This window comes from Mobula hypostoma, chromosome 19, assembly GCF_963921235.1.
Source record: "Mobula hypostoma chromosome 19, sMobHyp1.1, whole genome shotgun sequence".
NCBI lineage: Eukaryota > Metazoa > Chordata > Chondrichthyes > Myliobatiformes > Myliobatidae > Mobula > Mobula hypostoma.
Window position 1 is genome coordinate 38,468,982 of NC_086115.1, and position 21,355 is coordinate 38,490,336.

General features: G+C 36.4%; 1 protein-coding gene across 2 annotated transcripts in view; it reads left to right on the forward strand.

Moving 5' to 3' along the window:
- Positions 1 to 21,355, forward strand: part of ide (insulin-degrading enzyme) — a 114,690-nt gene that overhangs the window by 68,205 nt on the left and 25,130 nt on the right. For both annotated transcript variants that reach the window (XM_063071724.1, XM_063071723.1), the window contains exons 13-19: positions 1,588 to 1,710; positions 5,347 to 5,429; positions 8,324 to 8,468; positions 14,641 to 14,751; positions 16,496 to 16,616; positions 19,815 to 19,906; positions 20,291 to 20,402. In XM_063071724.1, coding sequence (XP_062927794.1) covers positions 1,588 to 1,710; positions 5,347 to 5,429; positions 8,324 to 8,468; positions 14,641 to 14,751; positions 16,496 to 16,616; positions 19,815 to 19,906; positions 20,291 to 20,402 — 787 coding nt within the window. The remainder of the gene's footprint in view (positions 1 to 1,587; positions 1,711 to 5,346; positions 5,430 to 8,323; positions 8,469 to 14,640; positions 14,752 to 16,495; positions 16,617 to 19,814; positions 19,907 to 20,290; positions 20,403 to 21,355) is intronic.

Sequence of the window (21,355 nt, forward strand, 5' to 3'; positions counted from 1 at the left end):
AAACACTGCCTTAGAGTCTTGCTCAAAGTGGTGAATAGGCGAATATTTGTTCTTGCATAGATTTTCAGAAAATGTTATATACTTCACCTTGTGAGGTGGTTAGCTGAATTTAAAGCTTATCAAACCATTGATCTTTCAAAATATTTTCCAAGTTGCAACAGCAGATTAAAAATAATATACAGGTACTCAAGTTAGTATAATTGGTAGTATGACATTCCTGCAGGATCAGTGTTGATGTGGCTACCGTTTATAATGAGAGATTTAAGTATGAGCAATCTACATCAAATTACAAATGTATTAATAGATTAAATTGAAAGAACTGTTGTAAATAAATATCAGTGAGTTAAGTGCAAAATCATCTACATTTGACCCAAAGATATTTAGTCTGGCATATTTTCAAAATTGTAAAAAGCTGAAGCAAGAGAGTTTGTCAGAAATTTGGAAGACCATATTTGAAGACAAATAAATTTTTAAAAATATACATGATAAAAATAGTTCATGTTTATCTTTTATCAAGGACTCGAATTTGGAAGGGGGTGTGGTAGAAGTTATGCTATTTAGCTGTGTTTATCTCTCACTTTGATTAGTATAAGCAGGTCTGGGCACTGTACTTGGAAAGGGGAAGTATAGCATAGATTTACAAAAGGGTTATTGTGGGATTAATATGTAGGGAGAAATTCAAAATATTTTTAAATTCCATTATATTTGAGCATATAGTCTAAAAGTTAGAGCCAGGCTTTTAGAATATGTAGGAAAAATATTAAAACACAAAATTAGCTGAATGTTTAGAACTCTATTCTGAAAGGAGATGAATAGTGTGTATGACTAGTAAAAAAAGTCTATTAAGTAGAAGACAAAGTTAATACCTATTAAATACTGTAGTCTCTTATAAAGCGGAGACAAGTTACAGTAATCTCTCCCAATTGAAGCAAGGTAATAAAGCATATGAATGAAAGATAGCTACAGAATCTGTCTGCAGAATTGTGTATATTGAGCTTGATAGCTAGGAGTTGCGCCATTATCTCCACTCTAGCTGCTTATAGTATTGTCACCAAATTGGTCTAAATTTAAATAAGAAATTGGTTTAGTGTATGATAGCCAAAGTTATTAAAAGAACAATGGCAAATATGTGGAAATAGGTCACAGATGAGCCATGCTGTCACTGCATCATAAAACAAGCTTGAGGGGATAGATAGTTTATTCATGTCTTTTTTAATGTTCCCAATTTCAGGTTTTATTTCTGTCATCCTGGAGCTATCTCAGTTTATCCAATTACATATTTTGTCGTTGTTAGAAAGTAAATGATAGATTAAGTATTATGCCTGTTTTGTTGCTGCTATACTTCGGCCAACAAAGGTAGGGTTTCCAGATCACCACCATTGTTATTTTCTTGACCAATTGAACAGCTTGGTTGTGAATTTAGGAGTGGTGAGAGGGGACATTTGATAATTATTATGAAATTTGTAGAAACATTCTAATATATTTTAATTGATATTTTGTAGAAGAACGATTCCTTCACTGCAGAGAATGGCAAAATCCTACTCTATGTTCAAAGCAATATCAGGATTTTTCTGTTTATTTTTACAGAAATGGCTGAATGCAGACTTAAATGGGAAGTTCAAATTGCCTGTTAAAAATGAATTCATTCCTACGAATTTTGAGATTTTCCCTTTGGAAAATAATACTACAACTTTTCCAGCTCTCATTAAGGTAAACTACTCAGTCTCCAGATATGTGAATGGGCGATTAGAGTTGAAAAAAATCACATTAATGTGATAATGCATTTTTCATTTATATAAATATAGTTGATATTATTTTAAAATCCACCTTTCCAAACGGTGCTGTAATAGCTGATGATTGTTATAATTTAAATTTGCTTAGCCTTTCATTAGAAAGATGCAATTAGATCAATAATGGTTAATAAAACATTGATATTAAAATGTACTCATTTGGTGGATTCATTTGGAATTAAAATGTTTTTTTTGTTGGAGGGGTGGAAGTTGAATGCTTTTATTAAATTAATGCTGATGTGAATGAATACAATATTTTGCTTTAAAGTTTGTGGCTATGTTTGTAAGGTACTTTAAATTTCCTGCACTGCACTAATGCCAATTGAACAAAGGATTATTTTTTTAAAAAGTATCTGCAATACTCAAGTAACGTACTTAAAACTTTGTCTTGCCTCTTCTGATGGTGTTGTAGCAATGTATACATGAGCCCACCATAGATGTATGAATTGCTTAATTAGTATACATGACACTAAGGATAAATTAATAACTATAATTAATTTGTCTAAGATGGCATATTTTTTTAAAAATCAAGTGTGTGACAACATATCACAGGACATATTCCAGCTGGTGGTGTAGTGACATTTGCACTGGACTTTGAGGCGAATGTTCCTGGGTTTGAATCTGGCCAGCTTTCCATCCATGCTGGGTTGAGCATCAAGCTAGCAACTCGGCCTTGTATAATAATTAAAAAAGCGCCAAAATGCTAAAGAAACAGCAAGGTTGCTGCCCAGTGTGTCACAAGGCACGCAAAGGAACAATAATATTCAAGATTTGTATTTATTCTTCATTGCGTGGAAAATATATAGCTATCAATTATGTAAGACTTTATAAATAGGTGCAACAGTAGACTCTTTTGCCCTTTGAGCCTGTTTTACAATCACCAAGGATGTGCTTCTTCCTGTACCCTTTTTAAGAAACTATCTCTGTATCAATTGATTTCCTTAATTTCCACTAACCTATTGATATGTATTTTAAAGAACTTGAAGACTGCCATAGCTCTCCAAAGTAGAGAATTCCGAAGACTCTTCAGCATCTGAAGAAATTTCTACTCATCCTGATTGATTTCAGATTTATTTATCACATCTGCACAAAACATTCAGTGAAATGCATTAATTAAATTAACAACCAACACATCCCAAGGATGTGCTGGGGGCAGTTTTCAAGTGTTGCTACATGTTGCTGAGCAGTGACTGCATTGCTTGTTCCAGCTACCCAACACTAGCACTCAGTCATCGTCATGGAAAAGTATAGCACAGAAACGGCCTTTGGACCATCTAGTACATGCTGAACCTTTTAAACTGCCTAGTCCCATCGACCTGCACCCGGACCATAGCCCTCCAAACCCTGCCATCCATGTACTTATCCAAACTTCTCTTAAACATTGAAATTGAGCTTGCATGCACCACTTGTGCTGGCAGTTGATTCCACACTCTCACAACCCTCTGAGTGGAGAAGATTCGTTCATGTTTGCCTTAAACTTTTCACCTTTCACCCTTAATTCATGACCTTTAGTTGTAGTCCCACCCAACCACAGTGAAAAAGCTTGCTTGCATTTATCCTATCTATACTCCTCATAATTTTGTAAACTTTTATCAAATTTTCCCTCAATCTTCTACATTCCAAGGAGTAAAATCCTAACCTATTCAATTCTTTCATTATAACTCGGGTACTCCAATCCTGGCAAACTGTCCTTGTAGGTTTTCTCTGTACTCTTTCTACCTTGTTTACATCTTTCCTGTGGGTAGATGACCAAGACTGCACACAATACTCCAAATTTGACCTCACCAATGTCTTACACAACTTCAACATAACATCAATTCTTTGATTTATGAAGGCTAATATGCCAAAAGCTTTCTTTATGACCCTGTCTACCTATGTTGCCATTTTCAATGAATAATAGACCTGTATTCCCAGATCCCTTTTTTCTTCCGCACTCCTCAGTGCCCCACCATCACTGTGTAAGACCTACCCTGGTTGGTCCTACTGAAAAGCCACACCTCACACTTGTCTGCATTAAATTTTATTTGCCTTTCTTCAGCCCATTTTTCCAGTTGATCCAGGTCCACTGCAAGTTCTTATAGCCTTCCTCGCTGTCCATTACACCCTCAATTTTGGTGTCATCCGCAAATTTCCTGATCCAGTTACCCACATTATCATCCAGATGATTGATATAAATGACAAACTGCAATGGTTGTAGCACCAATTCCTCTGGCACACTGCTAATCACAGGCCTCCAGTCAGAGAGGTAACTCATTGCTCTGTTGCACCAATAGAGGGCAGGGATTCACATCAGGTTCCTGGCACAATACACTCCATAAAACTTCTCACATAATGTCATAATTACCTTAGCTGTGTTGATTTCTTTACTATTGTTTCTAAATTTGCATCCTGTGCACTAAACAAGATACTACATATTGGAGACCGTTTTGCTGAACACCTACGCTGTGTCCGCCAGGTAAAGCAGGATCTCCCAGCGGCCACACATTTTAATTCCACGTCCCATTCCCATTCTGATATGTCTATCCACAGCCTCCTCTACTGTAAAGATGAAACCACACTCAGGTTGGAGGAACAACACCTTATATTCCTTTTGGGTAGCCTCCAACCTGATGGCATGAACATTGACATCTCTAACTTCCGTTAATGCCCCACCTCCCCCTCCTGTCTTCTATCATTTTGGATCTCCCCCTCCCCCTCCCACTTTCAAATCTCTTACTAGCTCTTCTTTCAGTTAGTCCTGACGAAGGGTCTTGACCCAAAACGTCGACTGTACCTTTTCCTATAGATGCTGCCTGGCCTGCTGCATTCACCAGCAACTTTTATGTGTGTTGCTACATATTATGTGTAATGAAAATGTCTTTGAAATTCAGATTTACTTCATATGGTGATTTTGAGATCTTTAGTTAGAATCACAGTAATTATTTTGTGTTTACCTCATCACGTCCCCTCAAAATTTCAAGCACTCAATCTCTCTTTTAATATCTTTTGTCTAATTTTTCCTGATGTGTTTTCACTGAGTCTCTGTTTGTACCCAAGCCCTCTCATTCCTAAATTATGTGTGAGTCTTTTCTGCACTTCTTCAAATATGTTCCAAAATAAAGAACCAAATGTTTTAGTTCTGTTCCACTTTCCAAGGATTCTACCTGTCTGTTGACCATCTCCAGCATTCTCTGTTTTCAGATTTCCAGAACCTGCAACGTTTTGCATTTACATTAAATACACCCAACATTTGGCACAATATTTTAGCATTAGCCCAAATGATGCTTGCAAAAAGTTTAATGTTAATTTCAGAGGACAACTAAATTTGTCAGTATGTCTGTTAAGTTTATTTCCTACTGACTGGTTCCATTTTGTAAGTGGCTCTTCCATGATCCAACAAAGACTGGCAGAATAATATCTATAACTCATTTGATCATCTGTTCATTTGACATTTTAAATTTCATTACATTTTTGTTAGGTGTTTTGGCAGGTGAGTCTGTATACCAGAAGTTAGGATGCTTATTTTTAATAATGAAGTTGCAGTGCTCTATTTTCTGATTTGATCTTTTTATTGCAGGATACTGCCATGAGCAAAGTGTGGTTCAAACAAGATGACAAGTTCTTTTTGCCAAAAGCATGCTTAAACTTTGAATTTTTTAGGTATGCTCTTCAAATGGTGATAAATTCCAGCAGTAGAAATAATAATGTTGTGTAATTTTAAAATATCAGTAAAGAAACTGTTGAAATTATACTTCAGTTATTTGCTGAGAAAATAGATTGTATATTTATGTAACACTGATCATTTATAGATATTTGTCAATGAATGTTAGTTTTATTTGTTGTTTAGCATACTTGAGCCAAAAACCTTGTGATACAGTGCACATACAGTATTCCAGGGCATATTGTGCACTTTAAAGAATGTGTATACTATCTGGAAGATGAGTTTTTAAAATATGTGTGCTTCATTGAGTGCCTCAAAATAAGCAGAACTCTAAATCACAGATGTGTATTTATTCAAAAATGAATAATATGTGCATTGGTAAAGTGTCAGCTTCCATACCAACTCCACTGACAAGAATTCAGTTACTATACCTTGATTTTTAAAAATTCATTCCGATATCAAATTGATAACAGGCATATCTAAGGAAGGAACAGAAAAATAAAATTTCTCAGATGGCAGACTTATTGGCTACAAATTTCATATCCTATAGGAGCATAGGATAGTTCATAGGTCTTGGAGACCAGGAATGTAAGAAATAACTGAGCTTAAGCCAGGATTTCTGAGCTTGAGGGCATCTGGATTCATTATGGAATATAATGAAGTCAAAGAAATTCCTGGATCATGGGTTCCAAGAACAGGCCACCTGCACTGGGACCAGTTTTGGATTAATGGGTTGTATTTCTGTGGAATGGGGCCAGATATCCTAATGAGATTGAGGATGGTTTCAATAGAATGAAAGGTCATACCAGATAGAAGAATAAGAGCTACCGAGGAGTTAAAAATTGGATTTGGAATCAATGTATATAGTCAAAGAGTAATGAAATACATGTGTTATTGACCATGTGGAACATGACACAGTCATATTAATTGATACAAGATTCACGACAAACTACTAAAAGAACTTACAGGTCAGGTATCATCTGAGGAGAGAAACAGGCGTTTTGGGTTGAGACTCTTTATCTGGACAGATGTGGGGTTTCAACCTGAAATGTCCACAGATGTTGGAACTTGTTTAATTTCAGCATTTGATTCAAGTAGGATGGTAATTGTGATCCCACTGTACATCTAACAGTAGTCAAAAATGAATGACTAAATCGCATATTTTATCTTTCACAAGTTCAAAACATCCCGAGTGGTTTTCAGATAGTGAAATGCTGATAAAGTATAGCTTACTGATGTAATGCTAGAAGCCTAATGAACTGAGAAACAAATTGTTTAAGAAGTCTTACTTAAGGACATCACAGGAAAAGACTAACAAAGCACAAAATGTTGATATGGAGGCTTAAAGATCTTTAGTAATCTTTAGTAAAATATAATAGAATATAAGAGAGGCTAAGAATCTTTTTGCTTTTTAGAATAGGTGAGCTTAATTTGCAAACATTGAGAGAATACTTGAATAAATGTGACAGTCGCAATTATATATAATTCTATCATGTGAATGAATTAATAGATTGTATGAAATACTTTGACATGTTTTTCACATTTATTCATTTCATTGCCCGTCATTGATGTGCTTCCTATTGCTCTTTATTGTAGAGTTTAAGCAACTCGTTCTGTATTTTTCATCTGTAATCAACTTTATTGTGCCTACCACGATTCATTGAACAGCTTGCTTCATTGTGGTCACATAATTGATGGCATGTGTTCTAAAACAATTAAATCTGCCCTCTATTGCTGTCCAACTTAGAGCAGATTCTTGAGCCTGTGTGCTTAAAGTGAATTTTCATCGCTGACTACAAAGGAAGAGAGAAATAAATGATAAGTAGGTCGTCTACAACCAGATACGTCCAGCAGAGGCTGTAACTTTTGAGGAGAACTGTGGAGGCATTACACAAAGATTTAAAGCCATAAAGGAATTTATTAGTGAAGCATGATTTCAGTGATTTAAAAAATTTTCGCAGGACAGCATTGTATACTCAGTGGCCACTTTATTAGGTACACTTGTTAATGCAAATATCTAATCAGCCAATCTGTCACAGCAACTTAATACATAAAAACATCCAGCCATGGTCAAGAGGTTCAGTTGTTGTTCATACCAAACATCAGAATAGTAAAGAAATATAATCCAAATGACTTTAATTATGGAATGATTGTTGGTGCCAGACCAGGTGATTTGAGTATCTCAGAAACTGCTGATCTCCTGGGATTTTCACACACAACAATCTCCTAAGTTTATAGAGAATGGCATGAAAAACACAAAAGCATCCAGTGAGTGGTAGTTCTGTGGACAAAAACCCTTTGTAAATGAGAGAAATCAGAGGAGAATAGCCAGATTTGTTCAAGCTGACAGGAAGGGGTCAGTAACTCAAATAACCACAGGTTACAACAGTGGTGGGCAGAAGAACATTTCTGAATCCACAACACGTTGAACCATGAAGTGGATGGGCTACAGCAACGGAAGATCACAAACATGCACTCAATGGCCATTTTATTAGGTACAGGTGGTACTTTATAAAGTGGCCACTGAGCATATAAACCAATTATCCCCTACTTTAAGTATTATATTACACAAAATGAGATGTTGCAATTTAAAATCCAAGGTTATTGAAATGATGAAAATTGGAACATCCTTTCTTTAATTATGCTATTGTCCACATTTTTGTTGCGAGTTGGAAAAAATCATGCTTTGAAACTGTTATCAGTTAAATATGTAATACAGTTAATCCTTTGCATAACACAAAGATTTATCTAATTGGCGGAATGGAGGAAGATCCAAAATCTTCACTCATCATCTATCTACATGACTATATTTTCAGGTGATGGTAAATTTGATTGACTTGCAATATTTAAATTTTTAGAAAGGGATTTTAATATCTGGCATATTCTCTTTCAGCCCATTTGCTTATGTGGATCCATTACATTGTAATATGGCCTATTTGTATCTTGAACTGCTGAAAGATTCCCTCAATGAGTATGCATATGCAGCAGAGCTTGCTGGCTTGAACTATGACCTACAAAATACAATCTATGGAATGTATGTAAGTACCCAAATTCAGTGAAACAGCAAAGCTCTCTATCATCCTTAAATTTTTATTTTTGTGTGCACTTTTTTTGTTACCTCACTTCAACCTTGCCCTCCCCACTATTGATAATTACTCTTCCATCAAGTAAACATTGTATAGCCATGCGGCTGCATATACATACTCTACAGTCATTTTGCTTGAATTGTTGTAATGTCACTGTTGAATATTGGCTGCTAACAGGGAGACTGTTGCCACATTTATCATTTTTGTTTTCTTCTCGTTAGTCCCTACATTTATGCTGACCCTCTTCATTGCAACCTGACATTCCTCTATATCAGGTTATTGAGGGATGATTTAAAAGAGTATACATATGCAGCACGCCTCACTGGCTTGGTATATACGCTAGTTCCAGCAATGAAATCAATTCTTGTAAGTAGAGCGGGAAGAGGTTCCTGCTTCAGATTAACCAAGCTGCTTGCAGTTTATGCGTGAGTTTTTAATTGCATGTTTAAATTTAATTACCATGCATGAAAGTTGGTTTTGTGGTGGATCCACAAATATCCAGCGTGTGGCAAAAATGGAATTTATTAAAATAATTCATGTCACAAACTGCTTTGTTAATTCAACCGTCTTTGCATGTAATTTTATATTCTTGGCAAATATTGATATTCTAAATTATTTTTGTATTTTAAATGGTTTTAATTTGCATTAGTCTACAACAGTATAATATCTTTTTATCTACACCTGCATTAGTGTATTAAGCGACTGAGAAACATGCGAAAACTGTAAGTCAGTTTGCAAATTCAGCATGACCATATTTAGCTCCCTAGTTGTCTGGCTTTATTCTAACTCACATCCAGATTTCAACAGATTGGTAGGTATGTTTCCATGGGTTGAAGTGCCTAGGTTCTGCTCTCCAGATCATCTTTTAAAGAGAAATGTGCCTCGTATTTGTATCTTCAGCTACAATGGGATATATCGAACTACACACAACAGTAGTGGGTAGTAATGTTAGCATTCAGCCTTCACCTCTGCTCTTCCAGCTTTATATAATTTGAACTGTCTCGCGGTATTTCTTACATGAAGACATGAACTGTCTCAACATTTAAATCCTGATATACTGTAGAAATGAATCACTCTGGCTATGGATGGTTATCATCATATTGTCTAGTTTCCATGCACTTTTATTTTCACTAATTGAAATTACTAGGATACTTGGATCTCTTTAAACTCTTTTTATTTAAAACAGCCTTGTATTATTTCTTGATGTCTGTGCTCCTCTGCATATTATAGTGTTTTTTTAAATTTATGCCTCTGTTCTTGTGGTTCTTCCCAAAATGCTATAGCTAGCCCTTATCACATTGACTTGCCACTGTTTACAGTTGTCATTGTTTTCTGTGCTTCTTTCTTCAGTATCTTAAACAAATTTTGATTTATCCTCTAGATCTATTTGTCAAAAAATATAGCTGGGGAAACAGGATACTGTACTAATACTTGACACGCCACTTTCAGCATTTATAAATACTAATTCTCCATTTTTTGCTCCATTTCTTCTCATCAACTCAGTTGAAAAGTATTTTAAAAAGAAAAGTAAAATATACAACTTCAGAAAATCCATATAGGCCATCCATGTTCATCCCATATCCTTTACCCTTGTTTTGTCATATTAAAACTAATTGCTCCGTAAATACTTGGTTCACTGCTTTCTTCCATCTTGAAGCTGTGGTATCACAATAAGGTGAACGGTAGGTAGTCATGGTTTACCTCCATCATCTGATGATGCGCATTGTTTGTCTTCGCTGTTCTGTATTGTTATTCAAATTGACCATTTAAAGCTTTTGCTGCTATGTAACATTTTGTCATTCACAAAATGGCTAACAAAATGTTAATAGTGTTGTCCTGATGGATATTTTTGTATTCAAGTTGTTTTCGAAGTTCAAAGTAAATTTATTATTAAAGTACAGTTGCAAGAAAAAGTTTATGAACCATTTTGTAATTACCTGATTTTCTGCATTAATTACTCATAAATGTTGTCCGATCTTCATTCAAATCACAATAATAGACAAACACAATCTTCCTAAACTAATAACACACAAATAATTGTACTATTACTCATCAATATTGAGTACACCATTTAAGCAATCACACTGCTATGCTTGGAGGAAAAAGGGCACTGTGCACCAACACGAAAATCTCATCGCAGTTGTGAAGCTTGGTGGAAGGAGCAGTATGGTTTGGGGCTGCTTTGCTGCCTCAGGGCCTGGACAGTTTGCAATCGTTGAGGGAACAATGAATTCAAAATTGTATGGAGGAATGGTCTAAAATTCCTCCTCACCATTGTGCAATGCTGATACAGGAAACTTTTGGTGGAGGTTATTACTGCTGAAGGACTTTCTACAATTTATTAAATACAAAGGTTCACATACTTTTTCCAGCCTAGACTGTGAATGATTAAACAATGTGTTCAACAAAGACATGAGAAGTGCAATTGCTTGTGTGTTATTAGTTTAGGCAGATTCTGTTTGTCTATCATTGTGACTTAGGTGAAGATCAGAACGCTTTTTATGAGTAATTAATGCAGAAAGCCAATGCAGAAGGCTAATTGCAAAAGGTTCACAAACTTTTTCTTGTAACTGTACATATACGTATATATCACTATATATAACTCTGAGGTTCGTTGATTTCTTGAGTGGAGTAAACTCGAAGAAGGAATTATTTTTGTTTAATTACTCTTAGAATTTTTAAAAGTAAAGAAAACCTCACTTGATCATTCATTATATTTCTGTTCAGATCCTATTTTTCCAAGAATCTACAGTTTCATCAACCACATTAGGGGCTTTAATAAGCTGTTGAGTGTTGACAAATAAGGGTTTTAACAGCACTGTAATAGTACTCTGCCCACCTTTTCAATCTTGGGTTGAAAGCTGCTACAGTCATATCAAAGAGAAATTTTTCTGTGTTTAGTAAAGAAATGTAGTTGAATTTCCCAACTCCATAGAGAAATTGCAGGTAGTATTTCCATGCCACTCTTATCCAAGTGAGGAGATCATGGGTTGATGCTAAAGAAACTGGGGAATTGCTAGAATGCACCTTATAGATAGAACATCAAAGATGAAATCATTGTGTAGGGTGCACTTGTACAGTCTGCTTTATACACAATAACATGGAGCTGTTTCTTGCAAATGGACAATACTCCACAAATTCCTTTTTTGTGCATCAAAGGTGATCTTGGAAATTGTAGGGAAAATTATATCTTACAAAATTGCCAGTACATTATAATTTTTAGTCAGTTGTTATTCAAAATATATTGCTAATGGAGAATTTCAGATGTTTCTTTTATTCGGATTATGAGATTATGGCATCTCTGGTAGGGCCTGCGTAAATTGTCATTTTTAATTGATTTTTGTAAAGATGATGAGGAGCCATGGAAGTTCGTGGTTCTCTTTCATTAATTGTTGCATCGGGAGTTCCAGGACTTTAACCTATCGTGAGGGAACTGTAATATATTTCTAACTGGGGATTGTGTTTGACATCGAGAATCTGCATGCCGTGGTACTCTTGCCTTTTGTGCCTTGTAGATGTTGTCTTTGTGAAGCACTTGTCAGCTCATGCATAGATCTTGTTGCGTATAAGCATGGATTACTTAATTTCTAAGGAATTACCTGTGGACCTGAACATGATTTCTATGTCTATGCCAATGAGATAAAAAAGTTGAAATGGTTGAGCCTTTGACACTACCCTAAGGATAATTGTTGAGTGAATGAGAGTAGATTGATCTTGTAGTCAGATTATTTAGACCAGATGAATCCTTAATTTTTTGTATAGGATGTATCAGCACAGTTTGCTGTGTTGCTGGGTAGTTGCCATTACTGCATCTTGGCTGGAGATGTGGCTATATTTACTGCAGAAGCCTTCAGCACTACAAATGTAATGTTGTCCAGTAGTCCAAGATGTATATACAGAACTGTACAAAAGTCTTAAACACTATATATTGTCTTAAACACTGGAGGCCAGCGTATTGATGTTAGCAATCCCGAGGAAAGCTGAGCTTGATTATCCTCTCCATCATTCTGGCTGAAGCTGGCTGCAAATCTTCAGCCCTGCCTTTGGCAGTTGTGTGCTTTCCCATTAAATTAAGGCTGATAAGCCTTCTTGGATCCTATTTTTCTCATTAGCTATTACCTGTTTGTTGCCATTGTGATTGTAAAGATGAAATTTTGATATGAGCAGTCGCTTCTGGGTTGTTTACATGCATCCCTCAAGATGAAAATGATCATCAATGGCCAATTGATGTGAACATTTCTTTCCTTTTTATAGTCAAGTCGGGATGTCAGCCAGGTTTTGTTGTGTACGTCACTGAAACTGGTTAATCTGAGGAATTAAAGATGGGATTAGCATTTCATATTTATTTGTGAACTTCCTCATTTTTGACCTTTTGATGGGACATGGGTAATTAATGAAGCAGCTTAAAATGTATGGTTTTAAATCATTACCTTGGGGAACCTTGAATTTCAGAAACAATTATTGTAGATCCTTTCTGGAACAAACAACTAAGGATTATAATGAAGGATACCAATATATTGGCTGAATAGCATGATTTTGTGTGTGTATTTATTCAAGGAATCTGTGTCATAGTTCTCCCAACATAAGCATGTCTTTATCAGTTAGAGGTGAAATTTTTGAAGCTGTCTACACAAATATTGTTTGTTGATTTTGAGTCCGCTGTCTAGGTCAGTGCTAGATAGTTTAAAATGTTTGGTATTATTGAGAGAATTGATGGATCACTTTAGAGGGCATTTGAAAATCAATCACATTGCTCAAGGTCTAAAGTCTGAAAACAGAAATCAGACTGGTTAAATAGGAAATAGCTTCCCTGTTTTATTTCTGAAACAAACTAATTGTTTGACACCCCTGTAGTGACTAGAATTTGTATTAATATAAATGGAGGGAATTCAGAATGCATGGTTTGAATTCTTAACAACAGTGTATTTCAGCCTCACTGGTTATTTCTAAGAAGCCCATTCAAAAAGGGTCTTTGAATAACATTGTTTATGGTTTAAATACTGCCTTTTCACCTGAAATGAATAAAGTTTCTGATTTTCTTGGATACTTTGTGATTTAGAATTACCAATTGTTTTTCCTCGGCTTTGAATAAAAGCTTTACTCACTTCATTATTTTGTGCAATTTGACGAACTTCAGACACGTTCATCTAATTTGATTTTATGATGTTTTCAGTTTTTCTAGAGAGATAATCCTAATGTAATTCTGTGACTCATTTATTTTAAGAGGAAATTTTAAGTAAGATTAGAAAACAACATTTGTGTTGCAATTCTCTTGTACTGTAGGAGCTGAAGAAATTGGGTAGGTTATAATCAGTTGACATTTGTAATACTGATAACAAAAATCTGCTTGGAGAATTTGTTATTCAAGGGATCAGGAAAAGCAAAAGGGGTAAAGGAAGCTAGCATTGTTTGATGTGATTATTTGAACATACCCTACAAATATGACTTTTGTTATAGACTTTGAGGTGAGATGCTATGTGCCATAGAGTCACATTCTGGTAGAGATGCTGCCTTGCGTCACCAGCATCCCTGATCATTATATCTTGTAACATCTCTGTGATGTTTGCATGTTCCATCTGTGACTGTGCGGGATTCTTTTTGGTTGCTGCTATTTCCTCTTACATTTCAAGGATGTGGAGGTTGGTAGTGGTGGAGGTTGGAGGTTCAAGTGATGTGGAGGTAATTGTCATCTGTAAATTACCTTAAGTTTGAGGTGAGTGATAGAATCAAGAGAAATTCATTTAGAATAAAGAGAAAATAAAATAATGTCAGGGTAAATGGTTGACACAGACTCAATGTGCTGAAGGGCCTGTTCCTGTTGTTTCAACTCTATCAAAAGAAAGCAAAGCTTCTGTTCCATTTAGTTTGGTCACATGAATTTTATGCTTTTTTAGTAGAATTTAAAATCTAACATGGTTACAGATACATTGCAGTCCATAATTTATAACCTTCAAAATGTCTTCTAATTATATAAATGGGAATAGATTTAAATGTTTTGCACAAATAACTGGAAAAACTGCTGGGTATATATACTGAGTTTAATGTAGAGCTTTTAGAATGTTTTTGAATGTTAGCTGTTTGTCATTTATTGCATGAAAAATCTCAATTCTGTACTTGCCAACAGCTGTCTGTGAAAGGGTATAATGACAAGCAGCACATAATTCTTAAGAAGATAATAGAGAAGATGGCTACCTTTGAAATTGATGAGAAGCGATTCGAAATAATCAAAGAGGCAGTAAGTTGGCATTCATCACATTATCTTGTCGTTATTGTGAACAATCGTTTATTTGTAATACTTGTCTAAAAAATTAAATTTAAAATTATGTCACTGACAAATTAGGAGATTCTCAGTCTTGTATTTAAAATGATACAGAACAGCCAAAGGGGAGTATGCATGAGAGATTTACTTAAAGCAGGTGTTCCCAATTTTTTATATGCTATGGACCCCCTATCATTAACCGGGGGCGGTGGGAGGGGGTGTCTGTGGACATCGGCTTTGGGTGCTGTGTATTTTAGGATGAATTGAAAGAGTAATAGAGCATTTGTGTCATGAAATTTAAATTCAGCCCAGAGGAAAGGAATGCACAGAAACTAAATATGAGATTCCATTTATTGATAGATATGCGGTTATTTTATAAGAAATGTGAACTATAATGTACAAACTGCAGAAGAGTATAATCTGTGCTGACATCTAAGTTTATAAGTTGTCAAAAAAAAGTTTAGTCGAAAGCAACCAGGTATATAATGATACTTGTAATGAGTGTCTTCTAATTTCTCTTTCGTAAATCAAAGTTGGGATATGCAAAATTTCAGCACAGGGACCTGCCCAATGTCTGCCTCAAAGTGCTAGAGACCTGGATTCAATCTCCTATAAATATTTTCTGTATTATTTTCTAAGTGATACAATAGGATTCTGTGCAGATAATTAAGCAAAAATGAGAATGTACAAAATTGGAGGCTCCCTTGTGATTTGATTTGTACATGCTGATTGGTTTTAAGAAACAGATGCATAAGCATTCTTGTCTTAACACAATAATGAGAGACTGTAAGTAGGATGAAATAGGAATATATTAAGAGGTATACTTAATTAAGTGAGTGGAGAAAACATGAGGTCATCTGCTTTGGACCCAAAGAGGAAATGAATTTTTGAATAATTAGGAATCGCTGAGGAACAAAGTTCGTGGGTCGACATAAGGCTGAAAGATCTGTACTATGTTGTACTGTTTTATGTTCTAAAGATGTCCAGCAGCCTAAGAGCATCAATCATTATAATCTTAAAAACATTTACCAAAAAAAAGATTTTATTGAACGATTTGATCTTCATTATAATGTGATGGAGCGATGGTAAAGGATGTCAAGCATTTTTTAAAAAAAAATATCGTTTCATTGGGCCTATATTTCTGAGAATCACATCTTACAATATATTAGCATTAGATAATAAGCAGTGCAAATTTACCAAGATGACAATTGTTTGTGATTTTTAACTTTCCCTATTGCATTTATTGTGGAATTCAGCTTCATCTGCAATTGTTGCCTCCTTAAATAGAAAAAAAACTTTTGACTTTGTCTTGTCAAATACAGATCTATGTCCATCTCGCAGACTCAATAATTTAATAATATTTGTAAACTGGTTAGATGGAGTTAAGATAAATCAAAGTTAATTTGTTTAAATGCTAGTCTAGTATTGTTTAATATTGTAACTTGTTTGATTGATTTTATTACTTTGTGTAGCTGTTAAACTCTCTGTACTTCCAAGTTCTAGTGACAGTATAACATGTAGTATCTGAAAGTATGCTCTACCCCCACTTGTACAACATACTATTTATTTGAACTGTGTTTTCACAATTTTGATAACACAGTATTTCAAATATGAAGTTCTGCTCAGTAAATGAAGACCATATTAAAACTTGAATCTCTTTAGAGATAGTCAGCAATACTGGGTTGGCTGGGGATTAATGACTGTTCTTTATTTCTTTTAGTATATGCGATCTCTGAATAATTTTAGAGCAGAGCAGCCTCACCAGCATGCAATGTATTATCTCAGACTGCTAATGACTGAGGTGGCATGGACCAAAGAGGAGCTTAAGGAAGCATTGGAAGGTAGGTTCTTGGTAATGTGAATATTATACATAAATGAGAAACAAAAGATCAACTTTTGGAATTAAGTTCATTTTAAAGCAGTATTGTGCAACATAACTAAGGGGTAGCCATGGTAATTATGGTTATATGCTCATCGGGATAAAACACCTGCACCTATTGTAGTACGCAGGATCTGCATGCAAGGACTGTGGCTTTGTGTAATGGGCCAAATTCACAGTAAAGTTGTACTTTGTTTCAACAACATACCTTAACAGCAATTTCAGAAGCATGCTCTTTGTTGCATTTTATGACTTCCCTTCCACCCCACGCAAACACTTATCTACCTGTCCACTATGGGATATGCATAAGGTGATCAAATTTCTCAGTGTTGCCTACTTGGTGGGAATTTTCAGCCAACAACTTAAAATCCAATCTTGGGTAAACATCACAATCAGGTGCCTGTTACTTTGCTGATATTTAGGGCAGCAATGAAGGTCCTCCATGCAAGTGGAACAAGTGCCGTCCCTGCCCCTATACCTCCTCCCTCACTAACATTCAAGGCCCCAAACTATCCTTCCAGGTGAGGCGTCACTTCACCTGTGAGTCCGTTGGGGTCATCTACTGTATCTGGTGCTTCCAGTGTGGCCTCCTGTACATCAGTAAGACTTGACGTAGGTTGGGAGGCTGCTTCGCCAAGCACCTACACTCCATCCGCCAGAAAAAGCAGGATCTCACGGTGGCCACCCACTTCAATTCTACTTCCCATTTCCATTCCGACAAGCCAGTCCACGGCCTGCTATACTGCTCTGATGGAGCCGCATTCAGGTTGGAGGAGCAACAGCTTGGATAGCCTCTAACCTGATGGCATGAGCATCGATTTTTCAAACTTCCGGTAATGCATTCCCCATCCCCTTTTCCCTCTGTCACCTTATCTCCTTGCCTGCCCATCACATCCCTCCGGTGCTCCTCCTCCTTCCCTTTCTTCGATGGTCTTCTACCATCTCTGGTAGAAGATTCCCCCTTCTCCGGTTCTTCATCTCTTTCATCTATCAGCTTCCCAGCTCTTTACTTCACCCCCCTCCCCTTCCCGGTTTCACCTATCACTAACTATCTTGTACTTCTTTCTTCCCTCTCCCCACCTTCTTGATCTAAATTCTCATCTTTTTTTCCAGACCCTTGATGAAGGATCTCAACCTGAAACGTCGACTGTTTACTCTTTTCCATAGATGCTGCCTAGTTTGTTGAGTTCCTCTAGCATTTTTGTGTTTGTTCCTCTATCTCTGTCTGTCCTAGCTATCTTCTCTGTTGTGCTCCAGGTGTGGTTCAGGATCCTCATTTCTGCCTCAGTGGTATGGCACCAAGTTGGCTTTGGCATCCTGTGTTTCCTCCGTCCTTCAGGAGTTCAGTGAACTGCTGTCACGATGATGGAGATGGCCTTTCTTTTCATTACAGTCCCGCTCCAAAGTTTCCTCATGATTGTGGCCATGTCCTCTTGGTGACACTGAAGGAATAGGGCGTGGTTGGAGATCTTTCTTGGCCAGAAAATAAGGAGGATCTTCCAGAGGCTCATGGTGTGGAATGACGTCAGCTTGGCAAGGTGCTCTCTGTCGTGCACCAGTGTTCTGACCTGTACAAGAGTGTAGACAGAACGCAGCTCTGGTACAGCTTCACTTGGGTGTGGACGCTGTACTTGATTAATCTCCATATATTGAAGGACTTCTCAATGCTTTTCTTTAAAATGATAGCTACACCATCATGATGCTGATCATCTTCCCTTCCTGAGTATAAAACTGCTTCACCAGTTGCTGCCTTTAGTCTGCCAGACCCTGTCCATCTTTTTTTTACTGACACCCAGTATATTTCTGCAGTTATTTGTGCTTGCTTGCCAATGTTGTACTTGGATTCAGGACCCCGTCACAGCTACTGTCATGCAAATCCCGGATGAAGACTCAGTCACACACGCTTGGGGATTCATTGCTGTTTCCATAACAAAATTTTTTTTGAGCAGTCAGGGCTGTTAGCCCGAGCTGAATCCCCAAACCTGGAGAACCTGTGGAGCATTCTTAGTCTGACCTCTACCCTTTGACTTGTTTGGCATGAGTGACTCTACCAATAGTCAAAGCACAAGGCCCTGGCTCCAGGCACACAAACCTCAAAATCCTACGGCAGGATTGTGGTCCACTTGGAGGATTTAATTTTGAGTGAAGGAGGTGAAATACCAATCTCGTGCTGTTCCATTCCCCAGTTATGCAGTACTTAACAACAGTTAGAAATCAATGCCATTTCCCATGCAGACGGCAAACACAAAGGGACTTGTGAACCCCTAATCTGTCTTAAAATTATACGCCTGTCCCAAGGTAAAACACATGAGCAATACTCCAATGAACCAGGTCTCTCTAAAATGAATGCTGATGAAAAAGCTCCTTTTAAGTGAAAAATATATTAAGAAATTGTGCTTGGACTTCATTGCAGCAATATTCCTGACCCTTTAGCGGAGGGAATATTGTTGCTGAAGTAGTTGGGTATGATTTGATCCTGGACCAGCAACCATGGACTTAACCATTTTATTTGACATTCTTGACATCTACAAGTTGGCAGAGTTTACTATTTTTGAGTTCTACAAGTAAACAACTAGTTAAATTACCATGTCCTACAATATGTTTCTCCAATTGTCCTTTTGTGATCACTGATCCCCATCTGCCTTAGTGCATATTATACATTTTTACAGATATTCAAGCATAATTGTACTTTTTGATATACTTTGCCATGAGTCTCTGATAAGTTTGTGCTCTTGAAGCAATAACTGAATCACTAGCTTAAACCACTTAATTTCTGATTAAAGTAAATCACCATTTATTTAGTTCTGCTTTTGTTTGAGAACTTTGGTACCAATGCCACAGTATTATTACAGATTTTGTTACTTGCGTTGTTTCTTTCTGTGAAATTCCATAAAATGCTTTTACTTTTGCTGGTTGGGCTTGATGTTCTGTGCTACCCCTGAATCTGGGTGAAGTGATGTATGAATCCAAGAGCTTGCGAATAAAAGACAAAAGTCAAGTAAATCTGACTAAAGTAAATTCACCTAGATTCACAATATTTACCTATTCTCACTTTCCTGGTAGAGCACTTAAAGGCATTCTAGTATGCTACTTTAGTACTCTGCAGCAGTAATGTAATTTTTTAATAATGAAAATTGATTTATTTATAATTCTGTTCTAGATGTTACACTCCTTCGTCTCAAGGCATTTATACCTCAACTATTATCAAGACTGCACATTGAAGCTCTTCTCCATGGCAACATTACCAAACAGGTTATTCAGTCACTTTGTCAAGTGTACTAAAAATGCAACTAGTTGTTGCTAAGTTATTAATGCTCTTGGATCTAATTGGAAAAAGTTGTCAGTGAAGTCGCCAGCTTTTTCATTATTTTGAATATTTGCAGTCTTAGATCAAAAGATACATCTGCTGAATATTTAATAGTAAGAGAATTACAGTCCTCGATTAAACAAAATTTAAATATGCAAGGATAAAATTAATAAAGTTATGCAATACTTTGGTTTATTTCAAGAATCTGTAATTTTTAGGAAAAAATCTTTCACTGAAACTTACTAAAATAAAACCTGCACAAACTTGATAATCCATACTCTGCAGATTTTGTATTTAATTTAACATTTAATATTCTCTCCTCATTCCAGACTTCTCTGAGTATTATACAGATGGTCGAAGACACACTGATTCAGCATGCTCATACTAAGCCTCTTCTTCCAAGTCAACTTACCCGATACAGAGAAGTGCAGCTTCCTGACCGTACGTTAAACTAGTAATCTGTTCATACCTTTTCGCTTGATCATTTGTATGTCCTGAGATTCTCTCCTATGTTTATTTATTTGTGGTAGTTGGATTCAAAATTGCATTGATTGCAATGCCTTTAGGATAGCAAGTCAGGCTTCAGAATAATAATTAAAAGGACTTTTTCAGGATAAGGTTTTTAAATAACCTTGTGCTAGCCACACCAGCAGAATCATAACCAGCACAATTTCAAGCCAGTTTTCATTCTTTTATTCATTTTTAATATAGGTAGTAATTATGAAGGTTATACTAAAAACTTGTGTTTGGGTTGCATACACTATATTCAGCAATATGCTTCCTATAATTTCTTCAAGTAATTTTTGAATTGGCATTTCTTACTCTTTCAGGGAGGTGAGGCAGGGGTGGGAACCAGAGCAGTAGGTCAGTGAGTGGAGAGGTTGAAGAGAAGGTAGAGGTCATAGATCTGAAAGCAAGAATCGACGGGCCTAGATTAGTCATAGTCATACTTTATTGATCCCGGGGAAAATTGGTTTTCGTTACAATTGCACCATAAATAATAAATAGTAATAGAACCATAAATAGTTAAATAGTAATATGTAAATTACGCCAGTAAATTATGAAATAAGTCCAGGACCAGCCTATCGGCTCAGGGTGTCTGACCCTCCAAGGGACTAGTTGTAAAGTTTGATGGCCACAGGCAGGAATGACTTCCTATGATGCTCTGTCCTGCATCTCGGTGGAATGAGTCTCTGGCTGAATGTACTCCTGTGCCCACCCAGTACATTATGTAGTGGATGGGAGACATTGACCAAGATGGCATGCAACTTAGATAGCATCCTCTTTTCAGACACCACCGTGAGAGAGTCCAGTTCCATCCCCACAACATCACTGGCCTTACGGATGAGTTTGTTGATTCTGTTGATGTTTGCTACCCTCAGCCTGCTGTCAAT